The sequence below is a fragment of the Canis lupus genome, chromosome 4 (assembly GCF_011100685.1).
Source record: "Canis lupus familiaris isolate Mischka breed German Shepherd chromosome 4, alternate assembly UU_Cfam_GSD_1.0, whole genome shotgun sequence".
In the NCBI taxonomy this organism is placed as follows: Eukaryota; Metazoa; Chordata; class Mammalia; order Carnivora; family Canidae; genus Canis; species Canis lupus.
The window spans coordinates 73157922-73180455 of NC_049225.1; the positions used below are offsets into that span (position 1 = coordinate 73157922).

A 22534-nucleotide genomic window follows, 5' to 3' on the forward strand; every position below is an offset into this window, starting at 1 on the left:
TATGAAAGAGCAATCAACATATCGTAAGAGTTTTCATAACTCAGAGTATGCTTGGGGAATTATTGTTAATTGCATCAAAGTACAAGGAGGACACCTGTCTACATCTGGCTTGGGGGTCACCTAGTTAGGGGGTCAGGTTTATTCTTTTGGGGGGGGGTCAGGTTTAGCACCAATTTCCAAATATGCTCAGGAAGCTGCAGCACCCAGACTTTGAGGCTGGACACTCTGCCTTCCTCCTTCGTTCCAGGCCCCCCCTAACTTGTTCAAAAATCTACAGAGCTGTGAATCTTGAAGGGCAGGATCTACCAGCATTCATTACAACTTCAGAGGTAGGAGGCTTCCAAGTTATATGAAATGTGTTCAGGGTATGTTCTTTGAACAGTAATTAAATATTCTATTATTTCAATGAATTTTTCAATGAAATATGCTATTTCAGTACAAGGAAACTGGAAAAAGCTTTGTTTTATGACCTGGAAGTGGAAATAGTCTAAGGGGAAACAGAGATAGATTTCTGGAAAGATGTCTAATGTGTTTATTTGTCTTCCAGAACTCCAAATAGTTGCATTGGCAGGCAGGCTGCTCTATAACTGCCCGCTTCTGAAGACTCAGAGGTGTTTACAGAAACTGAAAGTTCCAGCAGTATATTTCCATGAGCTCATTACCAGTTCTGTTATATCCTTTAGATGTTGCCTATACAAATGAGTATCCATGCAGTATAAACCCCTGCTCTGATATTTTGTTTTAATTACAACGTAGCAAAGTCAGATATGTAATTACTGTAACATCAGGGCATCCTTTTAGAATCCCTGCTTTGGTCACCATTATTCAAAGCAACTCCAATGCCATTTCTTGCCTGCCTCTTTATGCTAATCAGCCTAGCTCACTCGGCTCCTCCTCCTTCAGCTTCCCTTAAGAACTGTTCACTTTCAGCTGTCACGGAGGGTAACTCAGACCAGGCTTAGGAATCACTTGATTTAACTCAGCAGCACTTTAAAAATTTTGTGTCTATTACTCTAGCAGTCCTCTCTAAATACCAGAGGCATTAGATTTCATGTCAGCAGATGTCAAAAACTGCCAAAAACTGTAATTGGTTAGAAATAGTTATTTTGTAGGATTTTACATTATAAGGGGAAAGCTCCAAAGTGCTCTGAAATGAAAGAAGAATTAAGTTGTGTTTTTATCCAAACGAATTGGCATCTTTATATGTAGGGGAAGTTATGCTAGCAAATATTTATTTCAAGAACCATGACCAGGAAGCACTTTGGAAGTTTATTAGAGAAGTAAATGTTTTACACTCAAGGACAGGATCTGCATGTACCTCTGTGGCTCTGGGTATCTGGTGAAGATCATTTTAGGTAACTGACCAAGGGCAGGAAATGCCCCAGTGATACTGGACCCACAGCCATATTGCCAGCACCATGTCTACTATACAAAGAAAAGGCAGCAGCCACCTGTTTGACAGTTTGTCCACCTGTAAACTGAAGTTTCCAGAAGACCAGCGACAGCAAGGTGAGTCAGCCAGGCTAATGCACTATGTGTTCAGTGATTTCCTGGCCATTTGCACTCCAGGAAGAATGGTAGGCTGGGGAAGGACCTGGGGAACCTGGTTGTGAAATGCTTTACAATATTTGATTTTTTAACTCTGAGAATAGGCATAATAGTGATGCCTAAGGGTGAGTTAACTTGGATTCACTATTGGTTTTAAAGGACTATGGGAGACTATCAAGAATGCACATTCCTTGGACTTGTCATTATGAAGTTTATGTGCTTAAACTTCTGGCCACTGTCATTTTTCTAGAGTATACTAGCCTTGGGTAATTCAAAATACCCATCCAGGTAAAGCTGAATCAGCTACAAAGGGAATTTGCTGACACCAGCTTTAAGTTAGCCTGGAACTATCTTCCCCGTCCTGCCACTAATGTCACACTTTTGGATTTAAAGTTTAAACCTAATTTTTGCCTGGATCTCTGACTCATTTGTTTGTGGGAAAAATAAATATATTCTTGGCTCTTTCCCTGTTATAATGTAGGAACAGCTGGAGCCAGGCAGGGGAAAGTGTCGCATTTCACACGATGGGTGCTCATTCAGACTAAACTATCTACCTGGCAGCCATTTTCACCATCAATCTTTTTAAAATTTCAAATCCACTACCCAGCTGCATCAATTAGTGGCAGATGGTTGACATGAGTAGACAAGATGATCCCTCCAATCCATTCTGTCACTGACAGCAAGGGACACTTGAGAAAAAGGCAGGGTGCTGTCATAGATGACATCATCACTCCCCAGAGGTTAAGAATGGCCTCAGATATTTCTAACTTGCCTTCAATAGCTGCTGATGGATCTGTCTATGTATGGATCTAGGCTAAGAGCTTTTTATTTACTTTTCCATAGACATAGTTTTAGATTTTAGTGGAATGGAAAGTGTTGGCTAGCAGGCTAAAACCTCCCATTTCCAAGGTGGCATCTGTGTGCTGACATTTGCGTGAGCTGTCAGGCCACCTCCCTGCATTAGTTCCTGGACCTCATGCTGCACAAGGCTTGGCATAGTGTGGATAGAAAATATAATAAATGGAAACAGCAAAAACTTTTAGGACCATTCTGTATCATCAGGGATTATATAAGTTATTTTAAACTAACTGCCTTAGGATGTAAAGTCCTGGAATGTGCCAGGGTTTAATCACAGCACTGTAAAATTCTTGCCCTTCAATTAGTAAACCCTAATTCATCATAGGTTTTTTTGTTGGCTTTTCATTTTGTTTTAAATGTCTAAAGTAACCTCCCCCCTCCAATTCCTAACATATTTATTATATAAAATTTGTTAGGGGAGCATAAAGGAGGTGGTAAAAATCATCACCCAAAGATAGTTGCTATTAACATTTTAATGTATAGTCTTGTAGCCTTTGCTTCTGTGCATATGTACAACTTATTCTTTTGCTTGATTTTTAAATAGAGTTATTTCATATGTCATTGTTTTGTAAACTGCTTTTTAATTTAATAATTGATTATGAACAAATTTCCATGTCATCATATATTCTTCTACAACCTTATTTTTAACAGTTGCATACTATTCCTTTATATGGATATAACAAATTTCTTAGGCAGTTCTCTATGATTAGATATTTTATTTTTATTTTTCACTATTACAAACAACATGTGTTTCACATAAGCTAATGGGTAAATAATTGCAGAGATAAGATTATTTTGGGGGGATACATTCTTAGTGGTGGAATTGTGAGGTCAAGGATATGTATGTTTCTAAGATTTTGTGTTCGTTTTTTTGCCAATTGGTCCTCCAATCAGAAGTTCAGGGGTATATTCTCAGTAGTACTAGGCATTATTTTTAAAAATCTCCCCCAATTTTATAAGCGGAAATACCATCCCGCTGTTGTTTTAATTTAAGGCAGGCTGTCTTAATGTTCTCTCCTCTTATTGGCCATAACCAGAGGACACTGGAAAAATCATTATGATGACATACTTCCCAAAATACCAACAAGACTAGAAGTCTGGTCTCTTTACTCATACTGAAGCTTTTGCCTAGAATGTTTTGAAAGCAACCATATTCTTCCACAACCGAGTCTCAAAATATCAGCCCACATAAACCACAATCCATAAAGTTGTAAAGTATGCTAATGCGATCCAGACTGGCCATTGACTGCTGCAAGAACTGTCATTGAGAGGTCTGAATTGACAAGTGACACTGGGCAGTGTTTGCTATGCTGTTAAATAGCATACTAGTTAGTGTTTGAGAGTTTAAAAGTATTCATTGAGTATGGTGGCCTTGGTTTTTCCTCCAAGCTATATTTGCACCTTGCTATTATGCAAAGTTTAGCGAAGTTCCAAGAAAGCAAAGCCATTAGTTTCAGAGAGTGAGGTCCAGCTGTGGATTTATTCACGGAAGCATTCTGAGTTTGTGGTTTTGGCCTACCCTCAGCCACACCAAGGTTCCAGCTTTTTAAGTTAACATATAGATCATAATTAACTGACATTTAACTCTTGAGAGGGCATAACCAGATTCAACATGTATATACTTTCTAACCCTCCATGCTCTATGTTAAAGCGCTTTATGTTATAAAACTACTTTTTGGATGATCACTTAGATAAAAGTCACTTATTCTTTAGCAGCTATCTGAACAATGACTATGCAAAGCACTGTGCCAGTCACTGGGCACATCAGTTGAATCAAGCCAACTAAGCCACGGTTTCCAGTCTACGTGGTATTTATATTCTACAGCAACAGATTCAATATAGTCCAGAACCAAAGGTCAGTAGGCTGGCTCCTCTCTCTAACTGTTGCTGTCTGATAGCTTCTGTGAGAGTTCAAATCCGTTTATCTATAACATTGATCTGAGACTATATTTGTAAACATTGATTTATGCCTACAAAATTTCAACAAAGTTCAGTACACATTACTGTATGTACTAGGCAAACTTAACCAGATTTATGTTTTATAATGCTGTAGGCTAAAAATTACACAATTTTCAATACATTTCCTTATTCAATTCTTACAATAATCAGGTGAGGTAGTATATTAATCAAGATTCTCCAGAGAAACAGAATCTATAGGATGTGTTTGTGTATGTGTGTATGTGTGTGGATAGATAGAGACAGAGACAGAGATAAAGATAGAAATTTATTGAAGGGGAACCTGGGTGGCTCAGTCAGTTGAGTGTCTGACTTGAATTCGGCTCAGGTCAAGATCTTAGGGTCCTGGAATTGAGCCTCCACTGGGGCTCCGAGCTTGGTGTGGAGTCTGCTTGAGACTCTCTCCCTTTCCTTCTGCCCCTCCCTGTACTTGCATTCTCTCTCTCTCTGTCTTTCAAATAAATAAATAATCTTTTAAAATAAAAAAATATATATTTTAAGATATTGCCTCACACAATTGGGAAACTGGCAAGTCCAAAATCCTCTGTGTGGGCCATCAGGCTATAGTCCCAGGCAAAGAGCTGACCAACGTTGTGGTTGAAATCCGAAAGCAGTCTACTGGTAGAATTCCTTCTTGCTTAGGGCAGGTCAGTCTTTTGTTATGTCCAGACCTACAGCTGATTAGACAAGGCCCACCAACATCCTAGAGAGCAATCTGCTCTACTCACAGTCTATCAGTTTAAATGTCAATCTCATCCAAAAGCACCCTCACAAAACATCCAGAATAATGTTTGACCAGATATCAGGCACTGTGGTGCAGCCAAGTTGACACATAAAGTTAACCATTGTTAATGTTCAGCCATTGTTAATGGATAATGCAGCATTATCCTCAATTTCAAAGATGTGAAAACTGGGAATCCTCAAAGTCAAGTGATTTTTCCAAGGTTATGTAGTTATTTAGGCCTACTTTCTGCTATATATAGCTAACTCGTAAAATCCATTATTCCTAATGTTACAATGTTTAATTTTCTTCATTGATTCATATCAAAGGATCTTCTCTGCAAATACTCAAGATGCATTGAGATTCCTTCTGAATTTGCTTGTTCTGACACCAGCTGGGTGTGCTACTAATTAATCCAATTCTGGCATTATCCAGACTTAGTAACTCAAAAAGTTGAGGGCTCAGTCTCATAAGACTGATCATTTCAAAACATCAGCCACAAATTTCAGGTGTCTCCAAGCCACCTGCATTTCTGCCTCCATGGCTACAAATTGAAGGCTTCCCACAACTCTCCCAGGTTTTAAAATTTGCTAAATGACTCATAGAACTCAAGAAAGCCCTGTATTTTTTATTACCATTTTATTATAAGGGAAGTAAATGAATAGCCTGCTGAAGAGATACATAAGGCAAGGTGTGGGAAGGCTCTGAGCACAGGAGTTCTGTCCTCGTGGAGTCAGGTTATACCACTCTTCCAGAACATCAGTAAGATCACCAACTAGGAGTCTTGTTCTGTCTGCAAAACCATTTTACTCACATTTAAAGGCACAGATTGGTGGAAACAAATATAGACTACTTTAAAATAATTAGAAAGGAGAGAGTTCATATTCTATTAGATTTGATCACATTCAAGCTCCCACCCACTACAGGAGTCCTTTCCATTGAAAACTCCTTAATGGATGGCCATATATATATAAGGATTTGGAAAATATATGTGATGGCTTAAATTTCATTTTCCCACCTCACACTCATTAGGATGGCTACTATCAAAAGAAAAAAAACTTGGAAAATAACAAGTGTTGGCATGAATGTGGAGAAATTAGAATTCTTATCCATTGTTGGTGGGAATACAAAATGGTACATCTGCTGTGGAAAACGGTATGACAGTCCCTCAAAAACTAAAAATAGAATTATCACGTGATCCAACAATTTTACTTTTGGGTATAAACCGAAAAGAAGTGACAGCAGAGACTCAAATAGATACTTTACACCAACGCTCATTAGCAGCATTATTCACAATAGCCAAAAAGTGGAAGCAACCCATCGTCCATTGACAAATGAATAGATGGACAAAATGTGGTGTATACATATGATAAAATATTATTCAGCCTTAAAGAGAAAGGAAATTCTGACACATGCTACGGCATGGATGAATCTTGAGGACATTATGCCAAATGAAATAAGCAAGTCACAAAAAGATAAATACTACATGATTCTACTAATATGAGATTGCTAGAGTTGTCATTCACCAAAACAGAAAGCAGAATGGCAGTTGCCAAGGGCTGGGAGAGGGAATAAGAGGTTATTATTTAATGTTATAGTGTTTCAGTTTTGTGAGATGAATAGGTTCTAAAGATTGGTTGCACAACAGTGTGAATGCAGTTAGCACTATTGAACTGCTCACTTAAAAATGATTAAGATGCTAATTTATGGTATCTGTATTTTACCAAAAATTTTTTAAAGCCAGAGCTGCCCAAAGCCAGCCCTAATTAAATTTCTGAATATGAACTTTAAATAGTAAAAACCAGGATGCCTGGGTTGCTCAGTGGTTTAGTGCCTGCCTTCGGCCCAGGGCGTAGTCCCGGAGTCCCGAGATCAAGTCCCACATCGGACTCCCTGCATGGAGCCTGCTTCTCCCTCTGCCTGTGTCTCTGCCTCTCTCTGTGTCTCTCATGAATAAATAAATAAAATATTGTTTAAAAAAAGCAAAGACAAAACAACCTTCATTTTCACTTTTCCTAAAACCAAAACTAGAAGAAAACATCCTGCTCATCTCTGATTCCCAAGAGTTAGTTTTTTGAAAATTTTAATGAAATTAATAAACTCTTAATTTCCATAAAAGGAAACAAAACATTACCTCTATTAGAAATGACAGAGAGTGTCATTATAGATCCTATAGCTATTAGAAGGATAATAAAGGAATATTATGATTAACGCTGTGCCAGAAAGATGCAAAAAAAATTTTTTTCAACTGCCATTCATGCAGAAACTCTAAAAGGATTTAGAATAGAAGGGAATTTCCTCAACCTGATAAAGAATATATTTGAAAAACTGACAGCTAACATAGTACTTTCACTATCAATGAAAGATTTAATACTTTCCTACTAAGATTGGGAAGAAAATAAGGATGTCTGCTATAAGCACTTCTATTCAACATTATGGAATAGGACTGAAGGTCCTAGCCAGTGTAGTAGGTTAAGAAAAAGAAATAGAAGTCTCACATATTGGAAAGAAAAACTATATTCACAGATGAATGATACTCGGTATAGAAAAATCTTTAGGAATCTACTTTAGGAAAAAATAGTAGAACTAATAAATGAGTTTACCAAGGTCACAGGATAACAGTGTACAAAGTCAATATACAAAAAAAAAAAGTATTTCTATATATTAGCAAAGAATGAATGGAAATTGAAATTTTTTATTCTTTTAGTAGTACCTTTTTTATAAAAAAATACTTAAGTATTAATTTAACAAAATATGTGCAAGACCTATACACTTAAAACAAGTAAACATTGCAGAGAAAAATTAAAGAAGATGAACTAAATACACAAATTGGAAGGCTCAATATTGTTAAGATATCAATCCTCCTCAGATGGATCTAAAGAGTCAAGGTCATCTCAATCAAAATTCCTCCAGACACTTTTCTTTTTCATTGACAAGCTAATTTAAAATTTATAAGTAAATGCAAAGAAGCTAAAATAGCTAGATGAATCTTGAAAAAGAAGAACAAAGGTGGCAACTTATGCTTTGGATTTCAGGCCATAATAATCAAGATGGCGTAATATTGGTATAAGGAGAGAAAATTGATTATTGAAACAGAAGAGGGAGCCCAGAAATTGACACATTCATTTTTGGCCAATTGATTTTTGACAAAGATACTAAGATGATTCAAAGAAAGAAAAGATGGTATTTTTTGAAATAGCTCTGGAACAAATGGCTAAAGATGTCACTTAAAATGGACCTTGTTACCGTCCTCACACAAAACTTAGTTTGAGATAAATATGAAAACACAAAAGCTTAGGAACACATAGGAAAATATTTTCACAAATTTGTAATAGATAATTTTTAGACAGACACGAAAAAATAAACTAGACTATAAACATTAAAACTATTTGTTGTTTAAAAGATAGCATTATTGATACAAGAAAAGAGAAGACTGAGGGGCACCTGGGTAGCTCAGTCAGTTAAGCATCTGCCTTCGGCTTATATCAGAACCCTGGGGTCCTGGGATCTAGCCCCATGTAGGGCTCACTGCTCAGTGAGGAGCCTTCTTTTCCCTTTCCTCCTCGCTCTTGCTATCTCTGTCACTATCTCTGTCTCTCTCTCTCAAATAATAAAGTATTAAAAAAAAAGAGAGAAGACTGGGAGAAAACATTTGTGATATATAGATCTGAAAAAAAAGCTTGTAATCGGAATATGTAAAGAACTCAGCATAAACCATTTGATTTAAAAATAGGCAAATGATCTGACACTTTAGAAAAAGGTTATACAAATGTCCAATAAGCACATCAGAAAATGCTGAACATAATTAGTCATCAGAAAAATGCAAATTAAAAACACTGTGAGAGGGACGCCTGGGTGGTTCAGTGGTTACACATGCCTTCGGCCCAGGGCATGATCCCGGAGTCCTGGGATCAAGTCCCACATCAGGCTCCCTGCATGGAGGCTGCTTCAATCTCTGCCTCTCTCTGTGTCTCTCATGAATAAATAAATAAAATCTTAAAAAAAAAGAGAGAGAGAGAGAGAGCACTGTGAGAGATCACTTCACATCCACTAGAATGGCTCAAGTTAAAAACACCAATGATGATGTGTTGCGGAGAACATGGAACAACCAGAAGTCCCATTTATTGTTGTGAAGTGGTATGACCACTTTGGAAAATAGTCTGGCAGTTTCTTTTATAGTTAAATCTATGCCTACCCTATGATCCTCTATTACATTCTTTAAAAAAAAAAAAGATTTTATTTATTTATTTATTCATAAGAGACAGAGAGAGAGAGTGAGAGAGACAGGCAGAGGGAGAAGCAGGCTCCATGCAGGGAACCCGACATGGGACTCAATCCCGGATCTCTAGGATCAGGCCCTGGGCTAAAGGCAGCGCTAAACCACTGAGCCACCCAGGCTGCCCCCTCTATTACATTCTTAGGTATTTTCCCAAGAGAAATGGAAATGACAGGTCCACCAAAAGCTTGCAGAGGAATGTTCATAGTAGATTGTATACCTGTGAACTCCAACATGTGAACAACCCAGATGTACATAAGCAGATAAATGGATAAGCAAACTGTGGCATGTCCGTAAACTGGAATACTACCCAGTAGTAGAAAAGGAATAAATTTACTGATACACGTAACCACATAGATGAATCTGAGATTGTACGACATTTTGGGGTTGAAGACAAGAGGCTGGCCCTATGGGATGAATCTTGGCACACATGTAGCTTAGATAGCAGGGTGCTGCTGCACACAGGCTGGTAACCTCTGGCAATAGCATCCATCCTAATCCGTATGCTGTGTTACAGAAGGCCATCTATTGAGGATGCTCTAGACACCTCAGATGGTAAGTTCTACTAGGAGGCCTATAAGATCCTTTCAAAACCAAGATTCTGCGACTGCCCCTAATTCTTTCATTCATTTTGATGTTGTCTCCTCAACTGTGTTGTAACAGTTCTTTGGGAGCAGTTGCCTGGGTTTATACCAGGACAAGCACGGTGCTAACATGTCACCTATAAACAAATCACATTTTGTCATATGCCAGGCACTGTTTTAAGCACTTTGCATGTGTTAGCTCATTTCTTTATGAAAGTCCTGTGAGGTAGATAATATCAAGACCTCATAGCTGGGGTCTTCTCTAAGATCCTAACCTAAGAAACTCCAGATCCTGTGCTTTAGCCCATGGTCTCTTCCTCTTATGGGGGCACAAAATAGATGCTCAACTAAGTACCTGAAAATGATCTGTGTGGTGGCTGGCCCTTGAACTCAGTTTGTGGTTCAGTTTAAAAGGTGTTGTTATTGAAGTCAGCAATCAATTTCTATATAAACTGCTCACCACATCCAACTGTCTCCCAACAGGGTGTATTTGACTCTAAAACAAATAAGGTGATAAAGTGGCCTGTTTACCAGGCTAGTGGTTTTCACTTAAATCTAAATAGCTTCATGGTCTCCATCTCTTACACTGCACAAAGTGTGAAAGATAGCAATGTACCACTTTTAGAACTGGGCCGATATGGCCTTGGAGAAATGATTTGGATTTTAACAAAAGAAACAAGAAGTGTCCAAAACTCCAAATTAAAAAGGGGTTAAGTAAGAGCCATTATTATCATTCGTTATTTTATTTAAACTGAAGACTCTATTCAAAGTGCTGGCTCAACTATTATATTAAATCATTAACTTGACTTGAAATCTTAACATTTAAGCAAGGTAAGTTTCACACCTGAGTTGCTTTTTAATGAAATCTGCTGGTAAAACTAGCATAACATCCAAAAGTCAGGATTCAAAATGCAGTAAATACCCGTCTTCCTTCTACCTAGTGATCAAATGACTCACCCTGTGTGGATGGGCAATAAGTAAGCGCAAGGTCATAGGAGAAAGATCCAGACTACTGGCAAGAGCTGATAGTCTGAAGGTGGCTTTTGATACTAACTAGAGCCACAGCAAAAGGGCTTTGTCCAGGAGACAGAGGTTAAACTCTAACGGAGGAAATGCAAACTGACCTATATACTCGAACAGGAGAAAGAAGAAAGACTTTTGTAAGTGTCCTGTATCAGTGCAAGATGGGCTTCATGTCTGAAAAGAACCCAAGGCTAACAGGACACAAATTCCTTTCCCTCAGCAGATGCAGAGAAACTACCAGACCTCCAGACACTACAGCTCAGTAATTTGATTGTCCCTCTCAGGTAGGGATCTGTAATGACTGGTTTAAATAATTGGCACCAACCTTTCTTGCTCTCATAAAAGGAGGTAATTCATGACAAGAAAGTATGTGACCATCTGGAGAGGACAGAGTTAAGCAAGGAAGATAGCCTTCTTTTTGGAAATGGGTGTTTTAGGTCTAAGGCTGTGTTAAACTTTAGTTGTCTTGCAGAGAAATGGAGGCACAGATAATGATTTGTGTGTATGTGTGTTTTTATAAACTGAGTGTGAGTAAGACTTATACCAGTGCCACGGATTATGAGGAGCTGTTTCTTCAACAAGACCAACTTTGACATAAGGAACTTCATTCTCAAGTATGGATTAATGTTTTGATATTATTTGCCATTTTTCTTTCTGAAAATTGACTAAGCTAAATTTAAATAGTAGAAGTGATTGTAGGATAAAGCAAAGTAGATTTTAAGGGACTCGTAGCAAACAACTCCAGCTACAAACATAAAGGGAAAAAAACAAAGATTTAGAAACCAAATCTTCAAAAAACACCATAATAGAGGTGCCAAACATCTTTCTATCTTTGTAAATATTTCTCACATTTTAAGGCTTAAATTCAAAATATTGTTATTGTTGATGACCATGCTCATACCAGGCACATAATGTTTATTAAATAAATCATGACTTATCCCCCTCAAAGTTCATCCAAGTGGTTAATATTCCTCAATCACTGAATACTAGAGCTTCACACTCCACTTAGGCCAACTGATCGTCACCAGAACACTAAAATCAGAGGAGAGAAGTGACTTACTCAAAGTTTATAGTTAGGGCAAAAAGCTGGTACTGTACTCCTTCTATGTCTGAGAATTTTATCATGTAAGGGCCAGCATAAGAAAAAGGACCTAAAATGGCTAAAAAAATTAAGACAAGATAAACTTGCATTTTATCTCATTTAGAATACCCGTTGAAAGAGTACTTATTTGTATAATAATCCTAATATTAAGCATGTAGAGAAAATGATGAGTATACAAGGGGCGAGGAAGGAGAAACAGGAAATGTGAGGAGGCAAGGAACCGGGCGCTAGAGAGAAATATGCAGCCAATATGAGAACAAGGAAAAGAAGAGAAGGCAAAGGAAAAAAAGCTGATTTAAAAAAAAAAAAGGGCCAAAATATGCTACATACACACACTGGAATATTTATTCAGCCTTATAAAGGAATGAAATTCTTCATACATGCTCCAGCATAGATGAACCTTGAAGGTATTATGCTCAGAGAAATAAGTCAGATACAAAATGATGAATATTGTATGACTCCACTTACACAAGGTGTCCTAGAGCAGTTGGATTCATAGAATGAGAGAGCTGAGTGTGGTTACAGGGTCTGGGGACAGTCAGATGAGGGGTTAGTGCTTCGTGGGCAGCGTTTCAGTCTGGGATGATGAAAAAGTTCTCGAGATGGATGGTGGTGATAGTTATGCCTCAGTGCGAATATACTTAATGTCACTGAACTGTACATTTTAAATAGTTAAATGAGAAATTTTATGTATATTTTCCGCAGTAAAAACCAAAAAACAACATTTAAATCACTTGATTACTGTATCTCCTCTAATCCATCCCGACTTGTCATGATAATTCAATGATTATGAAAACTTGAAGGAAAAAAATGAATAAATTTAAAGGATTCGTCTCTGTTTTCTTGAGAATCTTCCAAGTCACATAAATTTGAAAAGTGTAAGTTTGTCTCTTGTAGCATGGTGAACAAAACGTTTCTGGGAAGTTTTACAAATTGCTACCTGGCCTATACTTCTGCCAAATTAGCTCTAAGTCCATTCAAGAAGGTGTCTGCAGCAGGCATCACTGTATTCCTGCTCATTTCTGTGCCTGAGGGCCAGCGGGGCATTTCAGGGACGTCAGCCCGCCTGCCGGCTTCTGCGAGTTCCCAAGAAGAGAATGAGGCCCAGGCCTTCTGGGTTTATGAGCGCCTTGGGTGGGCAGCTCTGCTCCTTTCTTCTGGCCTAGGCCTCCAAGGTCTTGTTCTCAGGGGAATAACATCCATTTATTCCTGTGGAAACAAGAAAACAAGGAGCCTTTTCTCCTGCTTGCTCAAAGGCTCAAAGAGGAATAAGTTTAAGGAAAAGAGATTTGGAATTAGAAGAAGTTGCAATCAAACTTCTCCATCCGGCCTGTGTCCTTGGAATCCATGAAGGGATTTAAAAATAGTGTGCTTCTTTACTGAAGAGGAAGAGCTTAAATTTATCTGAATTCAACGTACCAAGCTATGCTTCAGCCATATTGACTTATTAATAGCCTATGTGAAGAGTGACTTAATTCTTACTAATAGGATACTTTGTGTCAAAATCACCTCTTTAATTTTAGCAGCACAGAAACACTGGAGAATTACTTGAAATAAAAAGATACCATTTTAAACCTGTGCATGTGCCTGTTCAATATTAATCTTCAACATGTCATAGGACCTAGACTATATTTCTCTTCCCCCTCCCTCAGCAAAATGGAGAGACCCATTTCTAACATATGGAAGCAGTTTCACACTGCAAGTTATTCTGAGGGGAAAATATGTGATTTATAAATGCTGTCAAATGAAATATGTATTTCCAAATGGTACTAAGTTGACCAAGCACATCCTAGGACACATTCCCCATCTTTATAACCCCATGGGCATAAATGAAGGAACAGTGTCGAGAAAGAAACAAACAGCCCCTTTTGGTATTCTCAATCCAGAAGTCCCACACTTGTTGCTGGTAAAAGTATTCAAGTAATCAAAGATTACAAGTAACCTTATCACAAAACTGTTTTATTTATAAATGAAATAGCACCTCCAAATTACGGAGAAGTGGGTATGGTCTGTCAAAAGTAATACATACATCTGAGTTATTTTATTAGTGGTTGAATATATATATTGACATGAGGATTTTATTTTTTATTTTTTTTTAAGATTTTATTTATTTATTCATGAGAGATACAGAGAGAGAGAGGCAGAGACATAGGCCAAGGGAGAGGCAGGCTCTCTGCAGGGAGCTCGATGCTGGATTCAATCCGAGGATCCCAGGATCATGACCTGAGCCAAAGGCAGACGCTCAACCACTGAGCCACCCAGGCCTCCCGACATGGGGATTTTAGATGGCAAGGCTCTCACTTGTCTGACGACATTCTCGAAAAACCTCTTTCTTCAGAATGTGAACAGAAAACAGTGAGACTAAGTGAAGCATCTTACAGTGATTACAGAGAGCAAACCCCACGTGTAGGGAGACTGACACGGTCTGAGATCACGTCTCAGTGAGGCTGGTACAGTACAGACCACGGAAGCAGGAGAGCTATCGCAGCCCAGGCGTATCACAGCTCAGAAGACAGGAAGCCATCCCATAGTCATTTTACTGACAATGGAAGCGGTGTGTGTGTGTGTGGGGGGGGGTGGTATGGAAGAAGGGGGGAAGCTTTCTTTAGGGGGTTGGGGGTGCTGGGTGGGGAGCTCGAGACTTAGAGTCCTTGCTTGCTTTAGTCCCTAAGTATTGGCTGTTTGACCTTGGGCACATCCCATAATTTTAGAGCCTTTCTTTTCTCATGAGCACAGGGTTTAATAACCTACCTTTAGAAAATCCCCCAATGCAGTAAGAGCAGCAGCTTATTGCCTACCTTACCTTACTTAATCCTTACAACTCTGTGAAGAATGCTTTATGCTCTTCATCTCATAGATGAGGAAACCTGCCCTAGCTCGTAGTTAGTAAATTCAGGAGATGGAATTTGAATCCAGGTCAGTTTTCTGCCAAAGCTTAGATTTTTAAAACCATACATTCTGGTCCCTAGTAGCCATTCATTTAGTCACCAAAAACTGATATATTTAAATCTGTTTTGTAGTAAGTGATGTGTGATGCAAATTAAGTTTTTCTATTACACTGGTGGATAAAAGAAGCATCTTGGGAGATCACCAAGGTCTAACTTTTTCTGCTACTTCTTAAGGTCATATTGAGTTAAATACTTCAAAAGGCGAAAGGATAAAGACTAGTCATGACATACATACGCATATCATAAGGAGGCTACTGTCTTTACGAATGAAAAAGGAAATAATTCAAATAGGTCTATTCTGACACTGGAATAATAGTAAAATTTAAGGAAGTATGCTATGATATCTATTGAAAAGTCACCGATCACCCCCAAATATAAAGCACACTGCACAAGATGGCCATATCTTTTGGGGGGACAATTACAGAATATTCTCAAAAATATGAAGCCAGTTTTTTCCCCTCACCATTATGTTTTGGATGACAGAGTGATTTGGCCAGATGTTCTATACTAAATGATTTAATTACAATGATCTGTTCTTTAATCTGTACACTTCTCTGTTTATATAGACATTAGTGAAGTAAATGACTTTAAAAAATAATAATTTTTCTTCAATTGAATTACTGCTGCTACAAATCACCAGAGTCTAAGATTGAAATGAAGTTAATTTACTGGCTATCTCCCACTACCACATATAACTGGATGATAAATTAAGCAGCACAGTTTAGAGGTGACGTTGGGTGAGTGCATTCAGCACAGAATTCTCAGGGCTTGTTCCTACCTCCAGAATGGTAGCAAGACCTATAAATGACACAACCTCAGAGTCTTCTTGCTTCTTGCTCACACCAGAGACTTTTATTATCTCTATGCCTTGGTTTTCCAAAATTGGTCTGTGTCTAGATCTAGACCAATGTACAAAACAGTGGAGGAAAGAGTCTAGACTCTTCAAAACTTAACAATGAACAGGGACACCTGGGTGGCTCAGCAGCTGAGCGGCTGCCTTTGGGGCTCAGGGCGTGGTCCTGGTATCGAGTCCCACATTGGGCTCCCTGCATGGAGCCTGCTTCTGCCTCTGTCTCTGCCTCTTTCTTTCTGTGTCTTTCATGAATAAATAAATAAAATCTTTAAAAAAAACCTTACCAATGAACAGATCTCTTGAAGATTATCAGCATGAGAAGCGGATGAGTTCAGAAAATCGGATGGATTGAATAAACTCTGGGTGGTGATGGTTGTTTTTAGTGGATTGAGAGAGACTTTTCTCATCTTCTCTAATTTCCTATTCTGATATGATTCCCATTCTGAAATTGAGTGATTTCTTTACCAACATTGACGAGAAGAGGAATAGCTTTCTGGTTCTATTCTAATGTCAATTCTTTTTGTCTCCAGTGTGTGCTTCTCATAATAAAACAAAACAAGAAATGCTATATTTCTTGGAGTGGGCAGTTAATAGCTTCATTTTCAACAAGAACTTAAAGCATCTCAAAAAATTTAGAAGTTAATTGAAAGTGTGAATGCTTTCCCCTTCTACTTCATATTAGGTGTTTATTACAACAGTTTTGTATTTATAGTACACAAAATTGGTTATGACTTCAGCAGCAACAACCAGGGCTGGAATCGTTCTAGAGGGTCCATTCATCTTGTTTCTCAAGTTGAGCTAATATTTTGTGAATCAGCTTGGAAACTTCCCATGTAAACTCTCTGTGTTCCTCTGTGTTTCTCTGGGGTCCCGGTTACTTCACCTTTAAAGCATATGCAGCATCTCAGAAAATAGAACCAAGAGTGTTCCATCACAGTTAATAATGTCACTCTGTGTTCCTACCATCCTCTCTGTAAAGACATACATCTGTATATATTGGTGGGTAATTTGTTGTTTATTTCATTCCTTTTACATTTTTATAGAACTCCTCTGTGTATGGCTGGAAATAAGTTACAGAATGTCTCATGCTTGTGCTTCCGTTGTAAATTGGCACAGATCACTTTATGTTCTGGGGTTGCAACTTGCCCTTATAAAACTGTCTTGGAATATTTTAATATGAGGTTGAGTTGTTTTTTTAAAAAAATCAAGATTATTCAGACCCTCTGTGTCTCCTCTTTCTGGGGTCCCATACAGAGATTAAGGTCACTTGCTATGATTTGCCTGTTATTTTCTACAGAAGACCTCATTTTTAGATTTGAAGCTTCAGATGTTTCGGGTTTTTGCTGAAGAATCTTAGTACCATGACAAAGTTTTTGATGTAGTTTATGCTTCCAGCCTATTTTTTTGCCTGGCAGAAATTAACATTTAATAATTTCAAGCAGAGACGTTTTCTAAAAGCATTTTTCAAGAAAAAAAAGGTCAGAAATCAGATACATCAAAGCAGCAAACAAACTTTTGCATCAGAGAGGAAAATCATAATTGCTTCAAGCAAAATATTTGAATGACTGATTTCAATATCAATGTCAATATTTTAATATCCTTACTACAGGGATTTCTTTTTAAGTCCTCAGCACAGCCCTTGACTTCACCTTACATTGAATCATAATAATCATAGTATGTGGTTTGAATAGTAACCATTCTCTCACAAATTGTCAGGTAATTCCGAATACCTGGAGGTTTAGTCACTGACTCCATGAGCCTCCACTGCCATCTTCCTAAGTTTGGTCTCGGGTGACAGAAGCCCGAAGTAGTCTATAGGACTACTATCGGGACCACACTTTGAGGACCAACAATCTCTAAAACTATGTAGGGGCCACAGCCTGAATTCAGAAATTTGCTCCTATTAAAAGAAGAAGAGATATAAGAGCTCAATGAGGAGAACTGAGGATAGTAGCTGTAAGAATAAGGTAATGAGTGAAAGGAAAAAGAAAGACCTTTGAGGAACAATGAGACGTTTCCCCCAAACTAATAAGAGTCACTGGAACCTGCCTATACCATTGGATTGGAGAGGAGGAGGGCAGGGAATCTTACTTTTAGTGAATGTCTTCCGTGCAACCTGTCGTCTGATCTATGCTATATGTTTATGGATAGATGATAGATAGATAGGTAGATAGATAGATAGATAGATAGATAAATAGATGATATGGAATATGCTGTAAATATCTAGATGTATAGAGAGATGTGTGCATATATGGAGAATGGATAGACAGATAGATAGATAGATAGATAGATAGATAGATAGATAGATAGACAGACAGACAGAAGTTCTGCTCTGTTCCAAACAGGTTTGAAGAGGAAGGTGTACTAGGTGCTCGCATCTGCATACGTGACTTCAATCCTCATGACAAACTTTTAAAAATATATACAGAGAGAGAAGAAATAGCTGAGGCTTAGAGTAATTAAAAAAAAAATCAACTCTAGGACTATTCGATATCAGAGCTCCAAAATCCATGCTTTGACCAGTCAGAGAGCCGGACACAAGTTAAAGAGGATGGGGGCATAAAGAACTGTATTGGAGCCTGGGATAAGACAGTGCACAAGAAGAAATTAGAGAGGAGGATGTGGCAAACATGAGGATAGGTCCAGGAAGAAAGGCAGAGGAAAATGCAAGTCCTGCCAGGGCTGCGGTCCAAGTGGATAATTCCAGTCCTGGTAGCAATTAAGAGGTGACCCATTTGGCAGCGCCTGCCCCTCTGCAGGGGGGGTTGTTGCCACTCTCTTTCCTGCCAAGAGTGTTTCTATAACCTTTCTGGCTCTGCCCAGAGTTGCCTGGTTCTATCCAGCGTGGACGACTCAGTTTTCACCTTCCCTAAACCAGCAATGCAGTAAGAGACGGTCTGCAGGACTCTACATGGGAGAAACTGTATAGCAGACACTTGGGGACCCTGGCGATACCTGCCCCCACTCCTTTGGGGACTCTGAGTCAATGGTACTCCACGTCAAGTGCCTTCCTCCTCTTCTGGATCTGCTTTTGGCTCCCTAGATCCTTTTGAACCTCCTTCTCTGAGATGATTCCTTGAGAAAATCCTCCAGTTACTTGCCTAGATGAAATAGGTTTGTCAGAGACTGTCAATTAAACATATGGAAATAAAGGGTAGGGACAAGGCCTTATAACCTATCTAAAATTGGGGGAAATTATGATACATATTAAAATAGGAGAAAAAGAAGTTTATATTCACTCTCCTTCAGCCTCATCTTGTACCACTGTCTTCTCTCTCTTGACTTGCATGGTGTCTTGAACATAGTCAACCCTCAGTAAACCTTTTTTGAATAAATGGATTGATTAATGAATATATGAGAAAGAAAAGAGGATAAATTTATTTTTCTTTTTTAAAAAGTTTTTAAATATTTTATGTAAATTCAATTTGCCAACAAAGAAAAGGATAAATTAAAAAATATAAAATCCTAAGAACCTTGCTTTTATTTCTAAATTTTCCTACTGGGTCAAGTAAGAAAATTGTTACAGACCCGGTGGCTTGATAAATGCTTGCTTTCGGCATTGTCTTTGGAGCCAAAAGAGTTGCTTGGGAGAAGGGGAGAGAACTCAGAGGGAGGAGGAGGTATGGAAAGTCTCTGTTTTCCAACCAATGTGTCAGACAATGTCGGTGGGCAAGAGAAGGTGACTGTGCTGAGGCTAATATGCCTTTGTATTGTAGGTATACAATGTATACCTACATCCAGCACAGTGGCTGGCACAAAAAAGATGCTCAATAAGTTTTCATTGAATTAATGAATAAAAGTGATGTACTTACTTTACCATATATCCTCTAAGCTGCAAGTAACCGTTTGTGGTTTCTTCCTTAACGCCGCATGGAAGATTGTTTTTGCCTGTGTTTAGCTGAATGTTTTGATCAAGGGAAAGAAAGTCAACATGCCCTTTGTCACAGATTAGACCTCATCATGATGTTTTAGCCAGAACTATCCTAAATCCAGTTTAGAAGAGCAAATTTATAATTCTAATTCATATGTATCCTCTGAACATCCACGAAGACTATTTTCTTTCAAAGTCACTAGATTTCTCTTTTCTTAAATCTAATGTAATCGCTGGAAGAGGAGCTTGTTAGGGAAGCAACAAAAAGTTGAACTATAGTTTAATATGGATGGGAATGCTGATGTGTTCTTGAGCATTTTCTGCTGGGGCTCACTTGGTTCCAAGGGCAGACTATGTGGTAAGCACTTGCATGAAAAAGTGAGCAGTTTATCTCACTGGACTGAAAGAATGTACCCAAGCTCACAGGGCCCAGGAGCATGGCAAGGATGGTGTGGCAGAGATTCAATACTCTCTTATGGGATTAGATTATGGGGAACTGGAGAACCTCTTCCTGGCATATTAAAAAAATGTAATTGTCTGCTAGTTCCTTGAAACTCCTCTGTGAGAGTTTTAATTATTCAGCCCAGGGATGGCAAATACCTCGGCTTGTGTGCCAGGACAATATATTGGTAATGGCTGCTGGAAATCTATTATGGGGAGACTTATGAGATCATATTTGGGCTCATTAAGAAAGTGTTGTCATTTATACTTCAATTTTAAAAAGAAAGAAAATGTTGTCATGAATTGGCAATGTCAGCTAAGAGTTTTGGAATGGAGATTGGTGGCATGCCACATTATTTAATATCCTTTCTTTAAAGCTTTTTTTTTTTCTCTCTCTCTCTCTCTCTCTGGTCTTGTAAAAATATAAATAATTATATCTAAAAATCCATTTAATCATCATATAAACTCTGTGAGGTAAGTACTGTTATAATTTTCATTTTGTTTTCAGATGAGGAAACTAAAGTTACAAACCTATTATTTCCCCCAAGTATTAGTGCTACACATGCCTAACTAACTCCAGGGCCCAAGCTTTTAACAAACATGTCATCTTCCCTAAGAATTCTGGAGTGGCTAAACTGTTATCACTCATTTATACCCTAGAGTAAATGAGCTTCTCTCTGTTGTTTTACCTAAGAGAGGAAAATATAAAAGATTCATGAGGTCAGCAGGGCTGAAGACAAAAGACTGATTCTCAGTCTAAATATTGAAAATATGGCTTAGTATATGACTGCTCTAATGAAGGAAATATGGATTATTTCTGGAACAATCTGAGGATAGAATGCAATACATCCCCACCATTCTTACCTTGAGATCCAACTCAAGTAGAAGAACTATTCTTAGATGAGATTTTTCACCCCTTGCAATTTTTCATTCTAAAAGCAAAGATGTTAATCATTATGTCCTAATGATATTGTAAATGAAGATAATTATACTTTGTTTTCCTTAAACACTTAAAGTGTGTTCTTTTAATGGGATGATCTCACTGCTTATGGGAACACGTTATTATCACTTTCCCCAAGTCCTTATTTCTGTAATTAACTGCTAAAATAATTTGTAAATACAGAAGTTATAGCGTCCATGTAAAAACAGTTTGGATTTTACCCAAAGGCAGGGAAAAATACAAAGTGAAACAAACAAACAAAAAACTTCTAATATTTTTAGTTGGTGTTAGAAATGTCCGAATATAGTTTGACTTTCTCCCTATTCTTTTCCTTGTACAGAAAAATCTGTCATTGCTCAACCAATATTTGTTTTTGCAAAGAGAGAACAAACTTTTAAGGTAAGCTCGAGCTAATTTTCTTTGTTTGATTTTCACTTTAGCAAAGAAAATTGTTTCAAGAAGCTAGTGAGGCTAAATGATATACGATTGCCTTAGTTTATCCTCTTGCTCTTCACTTAGCAGAGTTGTGCCTCTAGAATATTTATATAGTGGGTTTTTACTGGTAGCAATTTGGCCAAAATGGGAGGCCAGAGGCCTGCCTTGTGTTGAAGCTATGAATAACACGTCATCTTTACCAAAATTATAGAGTTTTTTAGTGACTTGGAAAAGGGCGGGACTGAAAGAGGTTAGCAGGGCAGAGACTCCGCGTGGGTCTCCACCACTGACCTAGCTTACAACTGGGTGTAAAGTCCTAAACTGGGATGCTTGACTTAAAAGTGAACCTGTCGGATCTTATTTGGAATTGACATTCTCTATTATAATTTTGTTCCTGTTGATTTTTAAATTTTCTTTTTGTTTCGCTAGAAAGGAAAGATGATGCTCAGTTTTAAACATGAAAAGTGTATAAGCTGCTTTCTTACAATAAAACTAAATGTGTATACAAGACATAAAAATTAAAAAAAAATAAAAGGGGTCTGAAGGACCCTACCTGCATCACACTAAAACCACCAGCTTTGAAAGACCAATGATAAGATTAGTAGCTTTCCACTTTAGCTTGATTGGTATTTTCCTGTTATTGGGTTCTGCTTATGCAAGTCATTTACCTTCCTACCCACAAAACTGACTAAAGAAAAGCTCAACCCCCAAGCCCCAGTCAAAGATAAGTCCATTTCCTGGGCTCCACCCCAGGTCAACAGCTCCAGATCTTGAGAGCTGGTGTTTCCAAATCTTCCTTTTAAACAATTTCTTTTTTTTTTTTTTTTATTGGTGTTCAATTTGCTAATATATAGCATAACACCCAGTGCTCATCCCATCAAGTGCCCCCCTTAGTGCCCGTCACCCAGTCACTCCCACCCCCCTGCCCACCTCCCTTTCTACCACCCCTTGTTCGATTCCCAGAGTTAGGAGTCTCTC

General features: G+C 38.2%; 1 protein-coding gene across 2 annotated transcripts in view; it reads left to right on the top strand.

Moving 5' to 3' along the window:
* The first annotated feature begins 915 nt into the window (after window positions 1–915).
* The window catches only part of RANBP3L (RAN binding protein 3 like), a 43810-nt gene continuing 22191 nt past the window's right edge, over window positions 916–22534 (top strand). Inside the window, exons 1-2 of one of the 2 annotated variants that reach the window (XM_038535307.1) lie at window positions 916–1509; window positions 21462–21520. In XM_038535307.1, coding sequence (XP_038391235.1) covers window positions 1419–1509; window positions 21462–21520 — 150 coding nt within the window. In that variant the 5' untranslated portion in view covers window positions 916–1418. Of the gene's footprint in view, window positions 1510–11171; window positions 11251–21461; window positions 21521–22534 lie in introns of those variants that run through there. The other variant, XM_038535308.1, reaches the window with a different exon arrangement.